This window comes from Lithobates pipiens, unplaced genomic scaffold (assembly GCF_037356315.1).
Source record: "Lithobates pipiens isolate NorthernLeopardFrog02 unplaced genomic scaffold, aLitPip1_a1.2 Scaffold_22, whole genome shotgun sequence".
Lineage (NCBI taxonomy): Eukaryota > Metazoa > Chordata > Amphibia > Anura > Ranidae > Lithobates > Lithobates pipiens.
Window position 1 is genome coordinate 296,698,107 of NW_027507784.1, and position 21,868 is coordinate 296,719,974.

Consider the following 21,868-nt stretch of genomic DNA (forward strand, 5'->3'; position numbering starts at 1 on the left):
GTTGATTCGCAGGGTTCTCGCATCGCACTAGTGTGAACCGGCACTGAAAGTGGCAACGTCAATGTCACTGCAACTGAGCTCAGTGATGTGTGAACTTGGTGCTCTGTTGAATGTGGTATGGGTCACGCAGCACGGCGCTCAGTCACAGAAATGTCACTTTCAGTGTCTGATGACAAAAGTGATTCTAATTCACTGTCGCTGTTTTCTAGCTGGATGCTTTCCATTGTCTTGATTGTGATGTTGGACTTTGTGCAGTCCCATGTTTCAAAATTTTTCATACCCGTGATGTTTAATAAACCAATATGCAGTATTAAGCCTCATATACATGATCAGACTTTATACAAACTTTCTCGTGGACTTGTTAACAAATGCTTTAATCTTCTGCATGGTGTAAAAAAGCAGTTTGATCCTGTCTTCTCTATACCTCCCCTTCTTCCACAGTCCCCAAACCATCTCCTGATAGAACAAAGGCTAGGGGACAAGCTGCACATGCTCAGTTTGGTGTGTAATGCTAGAGAGTTTTTTTTTTTTTTTCCTTGGGAGAGTGCATGTGATCAGCACAGAGCCAGACAGAGGGTCAAGGGTCCTGCAGCCTCATAGGATAGTCAGAGCAGAATGAAAACTCCTACAAGCTTTAACCAGACAACGATAGAAGTCATGAGACTGCTCTAACTGCTGATAAGAAAAGGTATTTAGCAGTTTTATATTATTATTCACGATATTTACTAAAACAATTGTATTTCTATGTTCGGTGTACTGTGGGAGACCAGATATAGTGAATGCAGGTTCCTGGGTTTAGTTTAATCTTTGAATATCGATGAATAAATATGTAAAATCTCTTCCTCATCTGCTTGATTTCCTGACGGGTTCACATTGCAAGGCCATAGCTGCCATTTTAAACAGTGTTCTCCCAGAAAATAATAATTGTAAAGCTATACTGGGTTCCATTGATTCCTTGTCAGGCCACATTTTCAGTGCTAGCAAGAAACAACCCTGGAGTTTAAATCTGGTACACATGGGCCAAATAAAGGGCGGTATTGGCTGGTAAAACAGAAACCGGCTGATATTCTGCCCGTGTGTTCACCAGCCAGTCTGACAGAAGCCGGCTGGAAAACCAGCATCCGTTCAGTGCCGACAGCTGTGATGGCTGAGCAGAGGTGATCACTGTACTAACATCGGATAGTTGGTACATGATCTCCTCCCAAGCTCTTTTTTTCGTTCAGCCCCACGATAGTGTGTATCAGGGGACAAGTGCATTAGGGACAAGGACCGCATCCTAGACTCTCAGTAATGTTTCATCTGCATTTTTAAATTTTTTTTGTTTCTCCCATTCTCTTTTCTGTTTGTATCACAATTTTGAGCACTTTCTGAAGGGGAACTTGTCCAGGCAACCCTTTCAGTGTAATATCTTCATATCGGCCTTGGCTTCTGATATTCTGAAAGTAGTGTGTTACAGGGTCCTCGATCATTAATAGTGTGTGTGTATAAGATCATATAACTGCATAAACAATCCATCCAGGCACAGTGCCATTAAGTAACTCTTCCTATTGTGAAATGGGTCTTGTTTGCATACCATGAAAAGTAATGAGGCCTATCGAGCCATATCTCAACTGTACATCTAATTGGGCTTGTTTACTGAAGTATTAAGTGCAGAAGCCAATTAGAATTCAGCTCTTGACTACAGCTGGAGCTGATATTTCCTTGCTTGCTGTGGATTTGTACAGATTAATACATAGGTATGTGTATGTTCTGTAGTGGAGAGTCAATTACTGTAGTCTTGTTAACTTTGTTGCCTCACAGCCAATCAGATGCTTTGCTTTAATTTTAAGAAAATTAAGATCTTACTGGCTGAGAACAAAACATACAATTATTAATTATTCTCCTTTAATTACATAACATAACATCATGGCCTTATCTGGTATTTGAGAGCCAGTCCTGCTAAATGTGATGTTTTAGTTATAGATGGAGCCTGATTGGCTAAGCCAGCCCTTGTCTTCTTTATGTGTCTTTGATATATCAACAGAGAGATCACTTTGTCATTGATCCCAACTCTCTTTCTGCACCTCTTTGTGTCCCCGCTCCTCTTCCACAAAAGAGTGGCACCAACTCCCTGTTGCATATAAATGTGAGTGAGGTGGGTAAAAGATGGCTTCAGCTCCTGTTCTCCACCTGTAGAGAATTCCGCAGGCATGTTTCACCCTTGTCGGGCTTAAAATAGAACTGTAGGCAAAACTTTATTCATTTTTCATAGAGTAAAGGAGGGTTTTAATTCCTGTCAGAATTATCTTCGCCATATCTGGGATATTGAGGCGATTTCCCTTCACTTCCTGTCCCATAGCCAGACAGGAAGTGAGAGGAAATCCCTTCATTATAAGGGAAACCATTGGACAACCCCCCCCCCCCCCCCCCCCGGTCACTAAACTAGTGTCCCCATTGAAAGATTTCCCTTCTATTACTTTTTTTGGGACAATCCAAAATGTGGGATTTTCTTTTACTTCCACTTTTAATGATGGTAAACAGGGCAACTAGAGAGGGAGAAACTTCCTAACGAGGGCACAGGCAGCAATAATAACCCAATAGGTGATCTAATCCATCTCTATCTAAAACTAAGAAAACATTTTTGCTTTTTTAGGTATAGTTTTTATTTTCTAAGCCAAACGCATGCAAGGAAACGCTTCTGTGGAATTCTCTGCTGATGGCAAACAGGAGCTGAAGCCATCATTTATGCAACAGAGAGTCATGGAGAGACAGGCCACCATTTTGTTGAGGTCTACTAGATCCTGAGAGGCTGTTCCTGTATGTCTTGTACCAACCTATTCACATACTGATCCAACTGGCACAGGTTTGGGGGGCATTCAATCAGTACTATTTTCCTTGTTTTGGCCCCCCCCCAAAAGTCCAACAAAGATAGTGGGTGCCCCTCATGATGTGCAGACCCAGGAACCTCTCACCAGTAGAACCCCTCAAAATATATAAGAAACTGTAATTTAAAATTGTCCTCCAAAAACTGAAATATCATTTTTGGATGGTTTGACACAGAATTTATTTTTGTGTTTATGTATTCGAGCAATGTCACTGATTTCTGACCCCAGAAATGTCATTTTGAGTGCAGAAGTAGCTCAGAAGCATTAATGTGGATTGCCGACCATCACAAACCATGTGTTTGTACAATAGAATAAAGTCCAGTTCTAGTCTTCTGGCTCCCACACCCACCTCTTTTCACCAGAAAGTAAATATTGGATGTAATTGGATGGCGATTGGTTATCAGTAGGGATGAAGTTCAGGTTTATGGTGAAGTCGCAGGATTTGCAAAGTTCACAAATCGTGAACTTTTAGCCCAAAACTTTGCAGGTTTGGCGCTAGAGTTACACGAACCAGTCATTTTGAAGGAACGTATAACCCAGTCCCCTTTCTGTAAAATGGAACGGCACCCATTTTGTCAGAGGGGTGTTGGAACAGTTATGAAAAGCTGACAATTCTGTGTAGGGGGGCATTCTGTTGTGTGTGTGTGTGTGTGTTTTTGGTTTTTCTTTTCTCTTCTTTTCAATTTCGCCATTGGTACTTCTTCCATTACAAGATTCATGTCCGTCCTCCCATGGCATTTATAGGGGTCCACCACAAAGCTCACAATCTTCAAGCAAGATTCAAAAAAACATTTTGTAACAGAACCTGGAAAGATCTCCTCATTCTTGGTTATTTAATACCTATTTTGGCACCAAAACACTGTGAAACTCTGAAGACCTTCGCTATCAATCTTGTTGGGTTCAACAGGTTTGATGGATTAGTGCAGTTTTACGGAAGCGTTGGGGCACAGACAACGTTAAGCGTACTTTTTATTCCTACAAAGGTTGGACATATACTGGAGAAGTGGCAGCAGGGTCTGCGACAGCCTGGCGATACTCATTACTGTACTAGCTAACCTCTCTCTTGTAAAAGAAGCTCCAAGGGACGTCTGCCTTATGCCTACTACAGACCAGGCCATAGGAACTGTACTTATTGTGCATTGAAAATAATGGCATATTTATCTGATAAAGATGGCACATTTACTAAAAGAAACCGAGATGGAAACTAGTTGAAGCAGGTGAATGTTTTGGGTGGGGTCCTCACCAGATGACCTGTATGTGTGGGAGTAACTGATTGTTAATTCACCAGCCTCTGATGACACACGCTCTCTGCTAGTCTTGCATCACTACGAATTCTCAAAGTTGGTAATATTAGGCATGTGTATTAATCTATCCAAGGCGGGGCCAATCCAGGAGTATTCTATAGTTGTGCGTAAATAATGATACCTCTTCTCCTGTGTTTTAGTATGAAAGGGCATAATAATGACAATCCTAGTGTTAGGTATGTCAATTCTATGGAAAACTGATATATATTGTGGCAGATGCTGTAGAGTTAAAGGGTAACTCCACTTTCGTGGGGGGAAAAATGGCAAATTATAAATTACATACATATATTTATATTATGTATGTATGTATGTATACGTGCAACGGATCAAATGTTGGGTCGTTCCTCGGATCAGAGTCACGGATCGGATCATTTTTCGGATCAGAAAATAATAATTGAATTAGCAAAAACCTGTGAAAATTCCACCACTATATAGTCCCCACTATAATATCCACAATCTCCCCCACTGTAATATTGGTTGAGCATGGCTGGGTATTAGCGGGTATGGCAGAGTATTGGGCGGGTATGGTATGGTAGAGTATTGCGGGGTATGGAGGGATGGCTATGACTGCAATTGTCACAGAGCAGTGCTGTGGGCACTACAGATGCAGCCCACAGCGCTGCTGCCATCCGATCTCTCCCTGCCACCCGATCTCTCCCTGCCACTGTACACAGAGGGGAGAGGAACCGACGGGTGCACCAAGATGGGCGCCACTCCGGAGCTAGGCCAAAGCCGCAGCCTTTCGTGAGGCTGCGTACCGCGGTGTGTGCCGATCCGAGCGGGGTGACCCATTTGGATCACGGATCGGTGACGATACGTTGCACCCCTTATATGTACATCTGCGACCAAAGTCCTATTGTAATTGAATGTTATCAAAAATTGCCTTTCCTTTTCCATCTGCAGCGCTGTCATTTTCTGTACCGTGCAATGCAATATGGCCACCTGTACCCATAGATAGTGTACAGAATGCCCCAGAAACCTAATTTCCTGCTTATGTGATTGGCTCACTGATGTTTCCAGAAGTCTGCACTGAGATGCAAGTCAGATTTCAGGCATCCCCAGCAGCAAAAATGTCATTTATGGTGAGATACTCCCAATAGGAAATCACATCTAAGGGGTTGCAGACCCTTCCACATTAGCGCTCTGCAGGTGCAGCAGCTAACTGATAATTATGAAACCACTCCCTTTAGAGTCACTTTCCACATGGGCACAGACAAACACACTTTAATTTTTTTTTTTTTTTTTTTTTTTTTTCTGAATAGCAAAAGGTAGGAGTCCGCAGCAAAGTTTGTCAAAATCCTTGTAATATAGATAGATCTCCCAGAGGGGAATGTTTTTTTTTTTTTTCTCAATAAAAGGGGAGTTAAATTTGGATTAGATCTTGTCATAGCGGACCTTTCATCATCGTTATAAGGCTGCATGAATAAACCCTTTAGTTGTCGCATTATAATGCAGCACTGTGTGTGTTTTTTTGTTTTGGTATTTATACTATTAACTAGGATTCGTCTGCCTTCACTCTTTACTTTTTATCGGCGTTCACTTACAAGATTCATAAAACACTTTGTGAACTGAAAATGTATGGGTGATGAACCGCACTTACTATAGGTAAATACCTTAATTAGAAAAACAAACAGTGGAAATTAAAATGTGCAACCACTGGATTCACTTCAATGGAAAATACTCCAACAATCATAAATGTGCATCACTGTGCTCAAACACAAAATATGATTAGCTTGGTGAATTGCAACTCATTAGTGGCCAGAAACAAAGTAATTCAAGGCCAAAAAAGAAGCTCATCCAATATTTCCTGTAAGAAGGTGGTTAAGCCAATGATTAGGTGACTGTAGAATCCTCCACCACACCAAGCAAATGACCTACTCGCCAGATGGAGATGATCCCTATTACAGAAATCATGATGGCCTTTTGGGATGTTGGAATAGATCTGGAGATCCGTCTCAGCAGGTCCGGTGATTTCTCCAATAAAGCATTCAAATAGGAATGGCCACACCCATCCAAGTTAGACATAGAAATAAGGAACAATCTCCCATGGTGAAGTATGTCGTAAAAAAAAAAAGGGGGGGGGGGGTGGTGGTTTATTCAATAAAATGGCTCCAAAAGCCGTAAGACATACAGTAAAATTAAAAACATGCAAGTGGATGTGGGGGCGCAGTTTGCGCTCCACCTGCGTTTCACTATGTGTGGAAGTGACGTATTGCACCCGACCACACCCACTTTGTGGACAACATGGAAAGAGTTGCTCATTCTAAGTTAATAATACCAAATCTTTTTTTTTTTTAATATATTTGTGTGTGTGTGTGTGTGTGTGTAATTTTTTTTTTGTTCCCTCCTCCCTTTTAATGGGAAGGTACAGCTGGGATGTTAAACACTGGAGCCTGTGCCCACCAGACTAAGGTAGGTATGCATCCTTTTGGGGTGCATTCAGTTAGGTCAGGACAAAAGGATAAGTGCACTTTTTATTTTTAAAAATGATTAACCTTTGTTTATTAGTGAAAGACATTTCTTAGGAAGAATCTTCACTGGTCAGCAGATATGCAAGTTTTGACAACATAAAATACAGCGTTGACTCAACAATGAGGTACTAAGTTGAAGCTTTAAAGCAGGGGTCAGCAACCTGTAGATCACAATCTACTAGTGGTTTGTGGTGTGGGCTTGCTGACCCGCCATTCCAGAGCATCAAACAGAGGGCAATATAGAGGGACTATGTGTAAAGTTGTAGTTGTAGGGAGCAAGAGACACCTAAGCCAATGCCTCCGGTGAAGTGCTGGCTCCTGTCCCATGTGTAGTGATACCAGCTGCATTCCACCTCTTATCCTGGTAAGTGGTGCCAACAGCAGAATAGAAGAGATATTCAGGTCAGTGTGAAGCAATACCCTGGGCATAATAGTATAGGGCTGCTTTCACACTGATGCGCTACACAATGCCTTGAAGGGCTCATTCACAAGTGCAGCAATCACTGCTGCTCCTCTGAAAAGCAATCCAAGTGTGTTAGACAGGTGGTGAGCAGGCGATGTGTTGCCTTCTCTCCACCTGAATTAAACCCATGATTGCCATGCAATTCACATGTTTGCGACAGGGTAGTACAGCAATTTGAAGTTAAAATCAGGTGTCTGGAGCGACACTGTGCCCAGAGATCTTTGACTTCTCTCATGGTGTTCAGGTAGATCTCCACCTCTTTAAGGTTGCCTACCCCTGATTTAAAAGATACCTTTTTTGAAGTGAATCTTTCTTTTGCCCACACAGGGCAAAGAGTCTTCTAACCCATACCCCTTTCCAAGAAGTTTATACTCCCCTTTTCTTGCCCCCCATGTCGCTCAGTTCATCCATCTAACCAACTTGTCGGAGCTTACACAGGGCCATGGACTAATTCCCTAGGCCCATGTGACAGCACTGGGCCATCCACACAGCGCCTAGTTTAGGCACCTGTGGGTATGGATGAGCATGTGGCTAATATTTCTCTCTTGTTGCCACAGCCAAATGGCACTGCAGCAAAGAAATAAGGACTGACCCCATTCACACCTTGCCGAACTGAAGTTCGTTGTTCACGCAGAAATTCAGAAAAATGGTTGTTCCACCGTTGACTTGGGAAATGTTAGAAAGCCCGTAGTAATTTTGTTTGCCATCCCATTAGTTCGAATTTTAACTCTTGATTTCAGAAAACACGTTTTACAGTTAGAACGTTCAGAAAAGAAGCGCAATTTTTTTTTTCCATCCCTTGACTTGGAATTTTCTCTTTACTGGTCAAAAATTATCATCAATTTGTCCCCATAAAAATATTTGAATGAACTTTTCAAAAATTACCATTTTCAAATGCAATTTTAATCTTGTGTGGCTAGCTTAAGCATGCCTTGTCCCCATCAGATGTTGGAAGCTGGGGTATTTAGGGAGGCCTTAGTTTTTGGGTTTTTTTTTTTTTGTTTTTTTTTTAATAATTTAATTTTTGTTTGCATAAAATCCAGTTCTAAAATCCCTCCAAGGGTTGGTTGGCAGCTTTAGCTTTTCTTGCACATCTATATATATATATATATATATATATATATATATATATATATTTTTTTTTTTAATGTAAAGTTTTTCTCCCACGATCCTCTCTGTGAGGAGATGGTTTGCCGGAGCTGATTGTGTTCTTTCACGATGTTAGATTTCAGTCTAAAAATACCCACTGACTTCATTCTGCAGTCCCACTGTTCTGCTCTGGTACAATTTAATAGCACACATGGGAGATCTCCACCTCCTCCTCCTGTTACCTTGTTCTCTGCACTAGGAACCTTCCATCTTAGAATGGCCATGTTGTTTTGCCTTGTCCAAAGGCCTACTAGATGTGAAAGCAAAAAATTTGTAACCCAAGACAACCAATCGTAATTCTTCCTCCTTTTTTTTTTTTTTTTTTTTTTACTTTACTTTATTAGCAGAAATGAAAATGGTTTCTTTGGGTTATTGGACCATCAAAGCCTTTTGCATTACTTTACAAAATAAGCCTGATTGTCAATGGAACAAAATGCAGTACTCACATTTTCTCGAATGTATCTAAGGCTAGGGTCACACCTTTGTAATGCGCTCAAAATCGCACATGCACCAAAAAGCTCTGCCCTATGGCAGACTCGTAGCCATGCTAATATTGTTCATGGCATTCCCACGCATCTGCGAACGCACGCGTGGGAGCAGCGTGATTTTAAATAAAGGACTTCTTTTGCGCATTTCTTTCACTTTGGTGCCTTTAGTTACACTTTAAGTAACACTTACAGATCTTGTCCCTTCCCCTAGCCTGTAGCTTTGCAGTAAAAGTAGAAGTGGCAGACCTATAAGCTCCTCTCTCTCCTCCAATCAGCATGTTCCTTGTTGGCACCTAAGCACTACAGCATAATAGTTTTTGGCTGCTCTCCCTCACCCTGAGCTCTGCTGTAACAAGGACTACATGATGCTAATAAGTCAAATTCAAGTATTTTACACTGCTTGCCTTTAATATATGTAGTGATTTATTGCTGCATAATTGTATTTCCTCTATAACTGTCTGAACTTCAGCTTTAATATGTGAATCCACTATGTCTTAAAATGATTGTAAAGATTTACTTTTTTGCACTGAGTATCCCCAATCCTTACCTTTTTGCTCCTCCTGCCTTCTAAAAAGTCACTTACTATGGAGGCCCGCCATAGAAAGTAAATTGCTATGGAGGCACTTATGTTATCTGTACTGCTGGATCATTAATTTAAGAATGCCTGCCGGATGAAGGTGGTTTCTTCTGTCTATAAATGTGTAATACCGGACTTGAGCCACAGATGTACACAGCCTGTATGGGAGTGAGCCTGCATGTTTGCCCCATAGAAAGTGACTTGCTATTGTGGCAGATGCTGAAATGGAGGAGCCAAGTGGGCCAGTGGGGGAACACAGAGGAGGAGGTTCAGGGCTGCTCTGTGCAATACCATACCAATAAAGAAAAAAAAGTTTTATTACCTTTTTTTTTTTAGTTCTACTTTTATTATACTGTTTTATGTCTTCTTGAGGTTCCAATAGCGTGTGGTGCGCTTTTTTTAATCCTAATTTTTATGCATGTTTTTTTCTTCTATCTAGGATTAGACAATGCTACTCCGTCCTCACCAAGTTGCTCTACCGGAACAACACCCAGTGCGACTAAACCTTCTAACCGAAATACAGCACCGTCTGCCGGCGAGAAAGATGAGGGCAACAAGAAAAAGGTTCGGCGACAATGGGAGTCCTGGAGCACAGAGGACAAAAACACCTTCTTTGAGGCCCTTTATGAAGTGAGTGATGTTTTATGTGCCCTTTATCTGCTTAAAGGGGAGTACCAGCCTGGGGGGAAAAAAAAAATTAAGTGCGCAGCTACAAATACTGTAGATACTAACTTTTAATATATGGACACTTACCTGTACAGGGAGCCTGTGCTGTCGGCACCCCAGTTGATCTTCCGATTGGCTGTCGGTTGCTGCCGCCGCCATCTCCACTAAGGGAAACCGCCAGTGAAGCCTTTCATGCTTCACTGATGGTTCCCTACTGCGCATGCGCTAAGCACATGCACTTTCTTATTGGCCCGGCGGTGGGGGAAGGAGGAGGGGCAGAAATTCCGAGCGCGCCCGCTCCGGAAGTGGGGAAGGGGGACCTGCTGAAAAACTTGTCCCCTGTTCCCCTCCCCCCCCCCCCCCCCAAATGTGGCACCGGAGGGGGGGGGGGAGCAGATCAGCAGAAGTTCCACTTTTGGTTGGAACTCTGCTTTAAGGACCATTTTTCACAGGTGGCAAAGGGGCAGTAAAAACGGGCAGTGGATTTGCATTTTTCCAGCCACCACCCACCTAAATCCTAACATTGCAGCTGGTTGGTGTGTTGCAAACATGCCATCTCCACAAGCAAAGGCAGATTTTAAGTCTGATTGCTAATTTTGACAGGTGGTTCTACCTGTCAAACTCACCCTGGCATTTAGAAGAAAGAAAAAACAATTAGGAGACAGCAGGATCACCTACTAAATGCCCGGCAGCCGCTGTTCAGCCCCCCTTAAGAATCGATCGCTTTTCAAAGTGTAGTAGAGACTGCTGCCTGTTTGAAAGAGCCCCAACTTTTTTTATACTCTGATATTAAAATTCTCATTGTCCTTTCTTCTTCAAAATGGCATGATACTCTGTTAAAACTATTTTATTACCTTTTTATTCAGTGTCCTGCAATTTCTTTTTATTTCTTCCCTGATTACTGGTTCTTGCTACCTTTTTACTTAGACTTTGCTACAAATCACTGCCACATATGTGCTCCCTACAGCTCCCTTTAAAAATTGCTTGTGCCACATTTTTACTTTTTAAACACGGATCACAAACAAAAAATTCTCCAGCGCTCTTACTAGCCAGCCTGCAAAAAGACCAACTTGAGACTGTCTAACGAGTCACGTTAAAGGCGGGGGGGTTATTTGCACACATTTGCAAATATATGTGTAAGCCGCAGTGCCCACATCAAGGCACCACTGTATAGTGGGGTCCTAACTCTATAGTTTTGAGAGTCCCTAAATTGGAGCATATATAGCAATGGATAGATTAAGGGATAAGTTCACCTTTAGTAACATGTTACACCCACACTTAAGGTGTAACATGTTACTAACTGAGAAACTCCCCATTGTGACAGCAGGCTGGGAATCTTCTCCCCGCACCCACTGTCACAATAATTTTTTTTTTAATTGCCGTTGGGGCCACCCGGCCACGTTATTTATTCACAGAGTTTTGTGAATGGGAGAACTACGAGTACCATCAGACATTGTGGTTGTGGTAATTCTCAATGAACTCTATAAACTACCAGGGTGCTGATGAGTGCTCTAGGTAGTTCATTGTTGTTTCCTTTCACTTAGTAACTGCTTGCTTGTGGAGGTACGGGCAGATAGCTACATTGACAGTCTGCAGGAGCCTGAGATTGCACCTGTGATCTGCTGTTCGTATGTGCATTGCTTTACAGGCTCCTAATAATAAAAACAATTATTTTTAATGTTAATAATAAATGCACATTCTTTTACCTGCAAAAAGCATTTTACCTTTTTACCTGCATTTATTTACTTATTTTAAAAAGGCGAACTTCTCCTTTTTAAGGGCAGGTTTGCTTGGAGGGAGCCCACTCCTCCCTAAAGGTATGGGAACACACCGCACACCTAGTAACAGCATAATGACAGCTGAAGGCATCCAGTGTGTCCCTGCACCAAATCCAGCCGAAAGGTGGCTACCGCTCCAATCCATAACTAGCCTTTACAGTAAGGTGCACATGGATGAGCAACAGGGAAAACACAGATGATTGTCTGCGGGGGCCCTGAGGACCACACAGTAAGCACCAAAGCGATGCGTTCAGCCCCCAGGCAACAAGTTGAACACAGGGGTGTATACCCTTGATAAACAAGGGATTTTCTTCCCTTTTTGTTTTCCTATTGTTTGTATAGCTGTTAAACCACCCTTTATCTCATGTATTTATTCTGTGTTATTTCTTTCATATTTTTGGTGTAATGTTGTCAGAGCTCAAATACTATACAGTAAGTGCTCACTTTTTTGAGCACCCCTGATCGATGAAACCATATCAAACAATAATTGTCTCTGTGGCTAGTAATATTGTAGCAGGACATGATTGAGGCAAATGTGATTATGCATCCGTTCTTTCACTCTTTAGCATGGGAAGGATTTTGAAGCCATTCAGAACAACATTGCCCTCAAGTACAAGAAGAAAGCCAAGCCAGTCAGCATGGTGAAGAACAAGGAGCAAGTGCGCCACTTTTACTACAGAACGTGGCACAAAATCTCCAAGTACATCGACTTCAACAATGGTGAGTGTCCTCTGTTTATTTATTATAACGTACTTATTTAGTGCCGTCTATTTTTGCAGCACTTTACATATATTGCACATTCACGTCAGTCCCTGCCCTCAAGGTGCTTACCATCTAAGGTCCCAAACTCACATACATACATACATACATACATACATACATACATACATACATACATACATACATACATACATATACTAGGGCCAATTTAGACAGGAGCCAGTTAACCTACCAGCATTTATTTGGAGTGTGGGAGGAAACCGGAGTACCCGGAGGAAACCCACACAGGCATAGGGAGAACATGAAAGCTACAGGCAGGTAGTGCCATGGTTGGGATTCACACCAACAACCCTAGTGCTGCCAGGTGGAAGTGCATCCCTACCAAAAATTGCAAAGTTGACATACCTGTAAGATTGTGAATACTTACTGCTGCCTGTGTCACAAAATGCCACTATATTCAGTAGCAATCCTCTGAAGTCCAAAGGGAAACCAAACTTCACCGATTACTCCCTCTGACCTTCACTTTGTTATCAGACCCCATAGTGACATGGAGAAGGAACCAGTGAGACCTGTGGAGGACCTTGATATTGACACCGCTTGAGGACCTGAGTATAAGGTTTCTACTGAATGGAGCAAAGATCAGCGGTGTGGGCAGCGGGAATGGTATTTGCAGTTTTCACTGGGATTGACGGAGAGTCCTGTGTCAACTACAATGTGCTGAATTTGTAGCTTATACAAGGCTATGACTTCCCATGTGATGGTGTTAATTGGCCAAGCGCTGTCACATGCGCCTTCATACCTGGAAGTACCAGGTATTTTTCTTTGGTTGCTAAGCAGATTGCTTTAGTTTAAAGAATGGATTTGAGCAAAAGACCCGATCTATGATGATCGCATAAACTGTGTTCTTCACTTTTCTGTATGACAGCAGCAGGATGTTTTTTTTTTTCTGTAATTTAAAATGCCTTTAATATTTATTTATATTTTTGTTACAGATTTTTATAATTTTATTTATCTATTTATTTTTATCTTTTGCAGTGTTTTCTTTTGGTCTTAAGAAGTCATCACAGGAGCTTTATGGCCTCATCTGTTATGGAGAGCTACGGAAAAAAATTGGCGGATGTAAGTTTTTTTTTTTGTTTTTTTGTTTTGTTTGCTGTCGGGGCTTTGCAAACATGGAAAACAGTATTTTAATGTGATGCCAATTTATTTTAGTAGTAGGTAGCTTAAAGTGGACCTTAAGTCATTTTTTTTTTCAACTTTCCATCTATTAAATCTTCAGCCCTTGTTGTTTTAACTTTAGATAGTAAAACATTTTTTTTTCTCCCAGTATACCTTATATAGTTTGTATACAGTATACCTTATACAGCCCACTTTCTGTTTCTTGTTCTGGTCATTAGCGTAGTCTTGTGACATCATGCACAGCTCTCTCAATCTTGTGGGAGTTTGTCAGGAAGGGAGAAGGGGATGAGTCATAAGAGGGCTAATGAGAGCTGCAGAGCTGGAGGTGTGTGTCTGAGTAAATCCAGGAAGTGAACAGGCAGCAGCTTCAGCTGCCCACAGTTAAAATGGCTGCAGCCAGATTTAGTGGAGGGAGATTTCTGCAGCATGTTTGGCAAGGACAAAATCACAGTATATATAAAATAATATGCAAAGTGGTTGGAGAGAAGCTTTAGAATGGCAAAGATGTTTTTATTACAAATTATGTGAGCAGACTCCAGTTCCTCTTGTTATTATATCCTCAACAGTAAAATCAGTCTGTGCAGTAAATCATGCTTGCTTTACTGAATGTGGTACCTAAGGGGTAAATCCTCTGCATTGTATAAAAAGGCTGTTTTATCCTGTCTTCTCTGATCCTTCCCTTCTAATGTCCCCAATCCATCTTCTGATAAGACTGAGCCTTTGGAGGCACTCTGCATATGCTCAGTTTGGTGTGTGTTGCTAAGAGTTTATTTGTGGGAGGAGACATGTGATTGGCACAGGGCTGCCCAATCAGCACTGTCCAGACAGAGGGTCAGGGCTCATGCAGGCTCATAGGACAGCCAGAGGACAATGAAAATTCCTCCGACAAACTTTAACCAGACACTGATAGAAGTCACAAGACTGCTATATACTGCTGATGAGAGGCTATTTAGCAGTTTATATTTACTAAAAAATTGCATTTCCTGTGTACTGTGGGAGATCAGATATAGTGTATGCAGGGTCCTGGGTTTAGTTACACTTTAAAGGCTAAGTTCATCTTCAATAATAAATGCATATATGTTTGCAGGTTAAAAAATTTGCACTTATTTATTTATTTTTTTCCTGGCGCTTAGAGAGCATTGCACATAGGATCAGCAGATCACAGGTGCTGTGTCAGGCTCCTACAGAATCTCCAGTATTGCTGTCTCCCCATACATTCCAAATGGGCACACAGTTACTGGAGAGCAGGAAAATCAATACATTTTGAGAGTGCTCACCAGCACCCACCTAGTTCATTGAGAACTACAAGACGTGTGCTGCGGTGGAAGACAGCAGTTTTAGTTCATTCATTCACATATTGCTGTGAATGAATAACATGGCTGTTTGGGTGGAGCCACACTTGCACATACTCTTTAAATTGTGACATCTGGTGCAGGGAGAAGATCCTCTGCCCACTGTCACAGTGAGGAATTGGAGGGGCGCAAGGCAGGTGCTTTTTGTTAACCTGTTATACCCTAAATAAGGGTGTAACATGTTAGCAAAGGTCATCTTGTCCTTTACCAGATTTGTACAAACACATTTTCCTTGTACTAAGGAGGTGACAGTATGATCCTAGTTAGCAACCAATCGGGCTGCTTCCTGCTCATTTCATCTCTTGGACAGACCTTGAGAAAGACACTCGCAGGCTAGACATGTTTGTTAGTATATAAACTTCTCCAGCATGCGGATGCTTCTCTTGCTCTCCCACTCATTTTCTCTCACTCTCATATACACTTACACTAGAAGTAACCTGGCACACAACAGAGGTTACATAAATTTTTATCAAGCGGCGATGATAACCACAAGTATCGATGAAAAGCTTTGCTTTATATAGATGCCACGTGGTAGTCATGCCACAAGCGAGTCTATATTTCTAATGTTTGTTTCTTTGTAGGCATGGATGATAAGAACGCCGCCAAGCTGAATGAGCTGATCCAGTTAGGGTGGGTATAAAATGTTTCCTGGTACCTGATAGCATGTGATTGCCTGTGTTGTACCTCATGTGTTTCACAAATTCAACCCATGGTGCTGCCACTGCCCTTGGGGTTTAATGGTTTGTTTTTAAAGCCCATCTTAGCCAAAACGTTTTGTAGGGGGCCAAGCAACAAGTTCACTTAAAGTGAAAAAAATAGGGCAAAAAATATGTTGCCAAGTAAAAATCCCCGAGGGAGGAAAAGTGCCCCATTGTTGATGTTGGTGGGTGGAATGGTGCCCCATCCTTAGCGGTGGGTGGAATGGTGCCCCATCCTTAGCGGTGGGTGGAATGGTGCCCCATCCTTAGCGGTGGGTGGAATGGTGCCCCATCCTTAGCGGTGGGTGGAATGGTGCCCCATCCTTAGCGGTGGGTGGAATGGTGCCCCATCCTTAGCGGTGGGTGGAATGGTGCCCCATCCTTAGCGGTGGGTGGAATGGTGCCCCATCCTTAGCGGTGGGTGGAATGGTGCCCCATCCTTAGCGGTGGGTGGAATGGTGCCCCATCCTTAGCGGTGGGTGGAATGGTGCCCCATCCTTAGCGGTGGGTGGAATGGTGCCCCATCCTTAGCGGTGGGTGGAATGGTGCCCCATCCTTAGCGGTGGGTGGAATGGTGCCCCATCCTTAGCGGTGGGTGGAATGGTGCCCCATCCTTAGCGGTGGGTGGAATGGTGCCCCATCCTTGGCAGTGGGTGGAATAGTGCCCCATTGTGGGAGAATTGGGGTCAGTGGGATTGAACAATGTCCCACCGCTGGTGTCGGTGGGAGGACAAGTGCCCCACCGCTGGTGTCGGTGGGAGGACCAGTGCCCCACCGCTGCTGTCGGGAAGAATAGTGGCAGGAACTATGCCCCATTATTGCTAAACAGTGGGGGGAGTAGTACCAAAAGGACTGTATAAAAGTATGCAAAGGGCTGCAGGTTGAAGATAATTGCTTTAGAGGACTGACAGCAATGCAAGGCAGTTGCTGAAATTCTAGTAGCATTGTAACCCTCTATCTCAAGCTTATTCCCTAAGGAATATAGGACTGCATAGGCATGGTGGGGCTTCCTCTATAGTTCAGGCATTGCCACTGTGAAGAAAGTGCCTACAACATCTACAGAGCATGTACTGCTCGGCTGTTCTGTCGAGAGTGAGTTGTGGACTTGCTGTCCCTGCAGGGGCTGTTGGACAGTGCAATCTAGAATGGGAGAAGGAAGTCACCTAGAGGGTCATGCCCACAGCCCAACAAGAAAACATGTGACTGCAAGAAAACCTTTACAAATGATGGTATTTACCTGGCAATTTTTACCAAAATGCATGAATATGAGTGTAATCCATTCCCTACACTGCCATATGTGTAACTTTGATCTATTTTTTTTTTTAATTTGATGTGATTGTAGCTGTATTAGTGCAATTGTGACAGAGAAAATTGAGTACTGTCCGTGATACTTTTTTTTTATTTTTAGGCATGATTTTTCTTTTGACCAAACGTACAATGAGAATCAATGACAGACACGTATGGCTAACGACAATTCACACATGTATTTTATTAAAGCTGAAACTTTATGTGCTGATTTTTGCATCAATGTTCAGGAGTAAAACAATTTCAGAAGCCATATACAAATGTTGCATCAGATTACACTTTCCTCAGCCTTAAGGTTAAAGTAAAGGACGATTATTTTTGATTGGTTGCAGAAGGTCACAGTGTTCATGCACTGCTTTGCCCTGTATGTTGGGATTTTGTTCATTGGCCTCATAGTTAAGCACTGTAGATCAACCTCTCCAGGTGTAAGTACTGCTAGTCGTCAGACCAGGCTGTCACTGATGGCTCCAATCACCACTTTTGATCAGGAATCCATAAGCTCGGTTCCCAATAACGTGATCACAATGACTGCTATGAAATGAGGGCGCATGCAAGGTGCCAAAGGTGTAAGTATGTGAGCTCTTCTTTACAGGAACCTGCAGGGTTGCTTTAAATGACGCTTCTAAATTAGGTCTGAACATTTGGACCTAAATGTAATTTTGTATCACATGAAATGTCCAATTATATACAATAAGGTTTAATAATGATTGGTTTTTAAATATCTTTTCACAGGGCAACTACTGTGCGGTATAAGGGAAGGAACCTGCGAATCAAGGCTCCTATGTGCCGAGCGTTGAAGAAACTTTGTGACCCTGAAGGAAAGACAGGTAACGCTCACCAGTCTGTCTGTTCAAAGCCAAAGTTGTTGCCTTAAAACAGAGAATGCAACTGTTAGTTGGGTAGGCTAATTGTCAATTCACATCGACCTGACCGAAGCCTTCCTTTATTTTATTTTATTTTATTTTATTTTATTTTATTTTATAGTCAAAAGTATTGGAACACACGCACATGAAATTTAATGGCATCTCTGTCTTAGTCCGTAGGGTTCACTATAAGGTTGGCTCACCCTTTGCAGTTATAACATCTTCAACTCTTCTGGGAAGGCTGTTCACAATGTTTGGGAGTGTGTCTATGGGAATGTTTGACTGTTCTTCCAGAAGCGCATTTGTAAGGTCAGGCACTGATGTTGGATGAGAAGGCCTGGCTCGCAGTCTGCGCTCTAATTCATCCCAATGTTGTTTTATCAGGTTGAGGTCAGGACAGGCCAGTCATGTTCCTCCATCCTAAACTCGCTCATCCATGTCTTTATTGACCTTGCTTTGTGCACTGGTCCAAATCATTTGATGGAGGTGGGATTATGGTGTGGGGTTGTTTTTCAGAGGTGGGGTTTGGCCCCTTGGTTCCGGTGAAAGGGAAATCCTATGGCATCAGCAAACCAAGACGTTTTGGACAATTTTATGCTCCCAACTTTGTAGGAACAGTTTGGGGATGGCCCCTTCCTGTTCCAGTATGACTGTGCACCAGTGCTCAAAGCAAGGTCCATAAAGACACACTCCTAAACCTTGTGGATAGCCTTTAAAGGGGTTGAAACCCTCGTGTTTTTCACCTTAATGCATCGTATGCATTAAGGTGAAAAAAACTTCTGACACTGACTGGCCCCCTAGAACCCCGACCCCCCCCCCCCCCCCCCCATTTTACTCACCCGAGCCCATTCATTCCCTCAGGGGGGGGGGGATGCACTCTTCCTCTCTGCCCGTTGTCTTGGCTTTTGATTGTATAGATCAATAGCGGCACAGCCATTGACTGCTGTCAAACAAATCCAATGACGTGGGCGCCGGGACGGGACCTGCATTCTGTGTGAATATACACAGATGCAGGACTCGTGCAGGTGCGTGCCTGCACGGGTGTCCACCTTAGGAGTGCCTTCTCTAACATGGACACTCAATGCGTGGAGGAGCTACCAGCGCCACCAGGGGACCCCTGAATTCAAGGATTGGGGCAGCTCTGTGCAAAACAAGCTGCACAGTGGAGGTAAGTATGACATGTTTGTTATTTAAAAAAAAAAAAAAAAACAACCCCTTTAAGTGTAAAGGATATGTCAGTCTTCTCTATTGCCAGCAGCAGGCTAGAGAGCCAGACTGCTGCTCTCACACACAATCCTATGGTCCGTTTCTCCAGCAGTCCGGCATACACCACCTACACTATTCTCCATTCAATGCTGGTCAGGGAGAACAAGTAGTGTTAATTGGAGCACAATATTTTGGACTGTGTAGGCAACATGCCAGACCGCTGCACTGTATGTAAGATTTCTAGCATGCTGCCAGCACAGGGGATATAGCAAAGGCTGTAGCAACCAGAACATTGGAGGGAGAGAAACAGAGATATATCCTTAACATTTTAGACAGCCTGAGGCTCCTTTCACACTTGTGCAACCTGAAAGTCGTGCAATTTTTGCAACGACTTTGATGTGATTTTTGACTGACTTGAAGCAATGCCTGTGTAATCTTGAGGCCTAAGGACCTCAAGGCGCATCAAAGTTGGACCAAAGTAGTGCAGTGACTACTTTGAAATCGCTGCGATTTGAAGTCATGCAGATACGATTGGTACTCATTGGAAATCATGAGGTACAACTTGTCATGCGACTCTGCAGTTCTAAGACCCCTTTCACACTGGAGCATTTTGCAGGTGCTATAGCATTAAAAATAGCGCCTGCAAAACTTCCTAAAAAAAGCGTCTCCATTCACTCCAGTGTGAAAGCCTGAGGGCTTTCACACTGGAGCGGTGAGCTGGCAGGGTGTCAGAAAAAGAACTGCCAGCAGCTTCTTTGAAGCAATGAACTTCACCGCTCCTCCACTGCTGCTCCCCATTTAAATCAATGGGGCAGCGCTGCGATACCGGCTGCGTTAACCTCTTTTTGGCCACTAACGGGGTTAAAACCATCCTGCTAGTGGCCGAATAGCACCGCTAAAACGGTGCTAAAAATAAAAGGGGTGAAAGGGGTCTTAGTCGCAGAACAAGTCGCACAAGTGTGAATAGGGCCTGAGGTTAAAGTCTTGCCTGTGCCTGGTATTGCCTTTTATTACCCAGAAAGGTTTTTCTGTGCCCCTCTTTGATTTTGCTATACGGTGCTTTTGTACTGGAGCCTGCCATGATGATTAAATTACACTCGCTGCCATCCCCTTTCCAGTGAAAGTGCCCTTACAGGTCACTGAGCAATCTCATTGGTCAGTGGAAAAGCAGTTGGTAGAACATGAAATTAGGGAGCATCGAGCCCAGGTTTTATTTTATTAGTCAGAAAATGAAGTCCTGCTAGATCGCTTCAGTCTGGCCCATTTTGCAGGTATAGCTATTTAAAACATTAAAAATAAATGCCTTTACTGTTTAAAATGCAGTAATATGCTGGGGGTTGATTTACTGAATGGAGCTGGAAAGTGCAAAATCTGGTGCAGCTCTGCATAGAAACCAATTGGCTTCCGATTTTTTTTTTGTTTGTTTTTTTTTGTCAGAGCTCAATTGAAGAAGCTGAAGTTAGAAGCTGATTGGCTACCATGTTCAGCTGCACCAGATTTTACACTCTCCAGTTTTAGTAAATCAACCTCACTGCTCTGCTCTGCACATGCTCAGTTGCTCTCCATTTTTAGGCACTGCTGAATTCATAAAGGCCAATCTGCTGACAGCTTTAAAGCAAAATGAAACCCTCATATCCTTTACAGCCAAAGAAGCTGCTTCTGTTCAACCTCTTGCTGACCAGCCACTACAGTTACACTGTGGCAAGTTGGCTCAGCTGAGCGAATCGCCATAAGTGTACATCGGTTTGTGCACGAGGTTCTGTGGGCACGCGCGTCAATTGGTCAGCGGGGGGAGCAAATCAATGGGTCTGGCGGACCGTGATAGGTTCCCGCAGAGACAGAACGGGGATCTGCCAAAGTAAACAAGGCAGATCTCAATTCTGACAGGATGACGCAGGATCTTGTCTTCCTACCATGCATGAAGACGGATCTGTGTGTTTTCTCAGGCAGCCCACCCCCCCACACGGTTAGAAACACACTAAGGGAGCACAGTTAACCCTTTGATCACCCCTGATGTTAACCCCTTGATCACCCCTGATGTTAACCCCTTGCTTGCCAGTTAGTACAATGCCGGTGCATATTTTTAGCACTATTTAGCACTGATCACTGTAATAATGTCACTGGTTCCCAAAAAAGTGTTAAAAATGTCAGCTAGGTGTCTGATATGTCCGCCGCAATGTCCCAGTCCCACTAAAAATCACTGACCACCGCCATTACTAGTAAGAAATAAAAAAAATATATAAAATATAAAAAATCCCATAAATCTATCCCCTATTTTATAGACGCTATACCTTTTACACAAACCAATCAATATACACAAAAATGTGTAGCAGAACATATTGACCTAAATTTATGAAGAAATTAGATTTTTAATTATTTTTTTATTGAGTATGCTTAAGAGCAGAAAATGAAATGTGTGTGTGTATATATATATATATGTGTGTGTATATATATATATATATATATATATATATATATATATATATATATATATATATATATTATACTTTTTTTTTTTTTATAGCGAAAAAAATAAAAAATGCAGAGGTGAGCAAATACCACCAAAAAGCTCTATTTGTGAGGGGAAAAAAGGACATAAATTGTATTTGGGTACAGCGTCGTACCACCGCTCAATTGTCTGTTAAAGTAACGCAGTGCTGCATCTAAAAAATGGCCTAGTCAGGAAGTAGGTAAATCCTTCCAGCCCTTAAGTGGTTACTCTACAACTGCCATGTTGCTGCACATGTCATCAGTTATGACACCATTTGATGATTGGACAGTTTGG

At 42.6% G+C, this 21,868-nt stretch overlaps 1 protein-coding gene across 2 annotated transcripts in view; it reads left to right on the forward strand.

Annotated features, from left to right (window-relative positions):
- The window catches only part of CRAMP1 (cramped chromatin regulator 1), a 92,548-nt gene that overhangs the window by 18,633 nt on the left and 52,047 nt on the right, over positions 1-21,868 (forward strand). For both annotated transcript variants that reach the window (XM_077449179.1, XM_077449178.1), the window contains exons 3-7: positions 9,756-9,946; positions 12,327-12,480; positions 13,516-13,599; positions 15,593-15,641; positions 17,747-17,841. In XM_077449179.1, the coding sequence (XP_077305305.1) occupies positions 9,756-9,946; positions 12,327-12,480; positions 13,516-13,599; positions 15,593-15,641; positions 17,747-17,841 (573 nt within the window). The remainder of the gene's footprint in view (positions 1-9,755; positions 9,947-12,326; positions 12,481-13,515; positions 13,600-15,592; positions 15,642-17,746; positions 17,842-21,868) is intronic.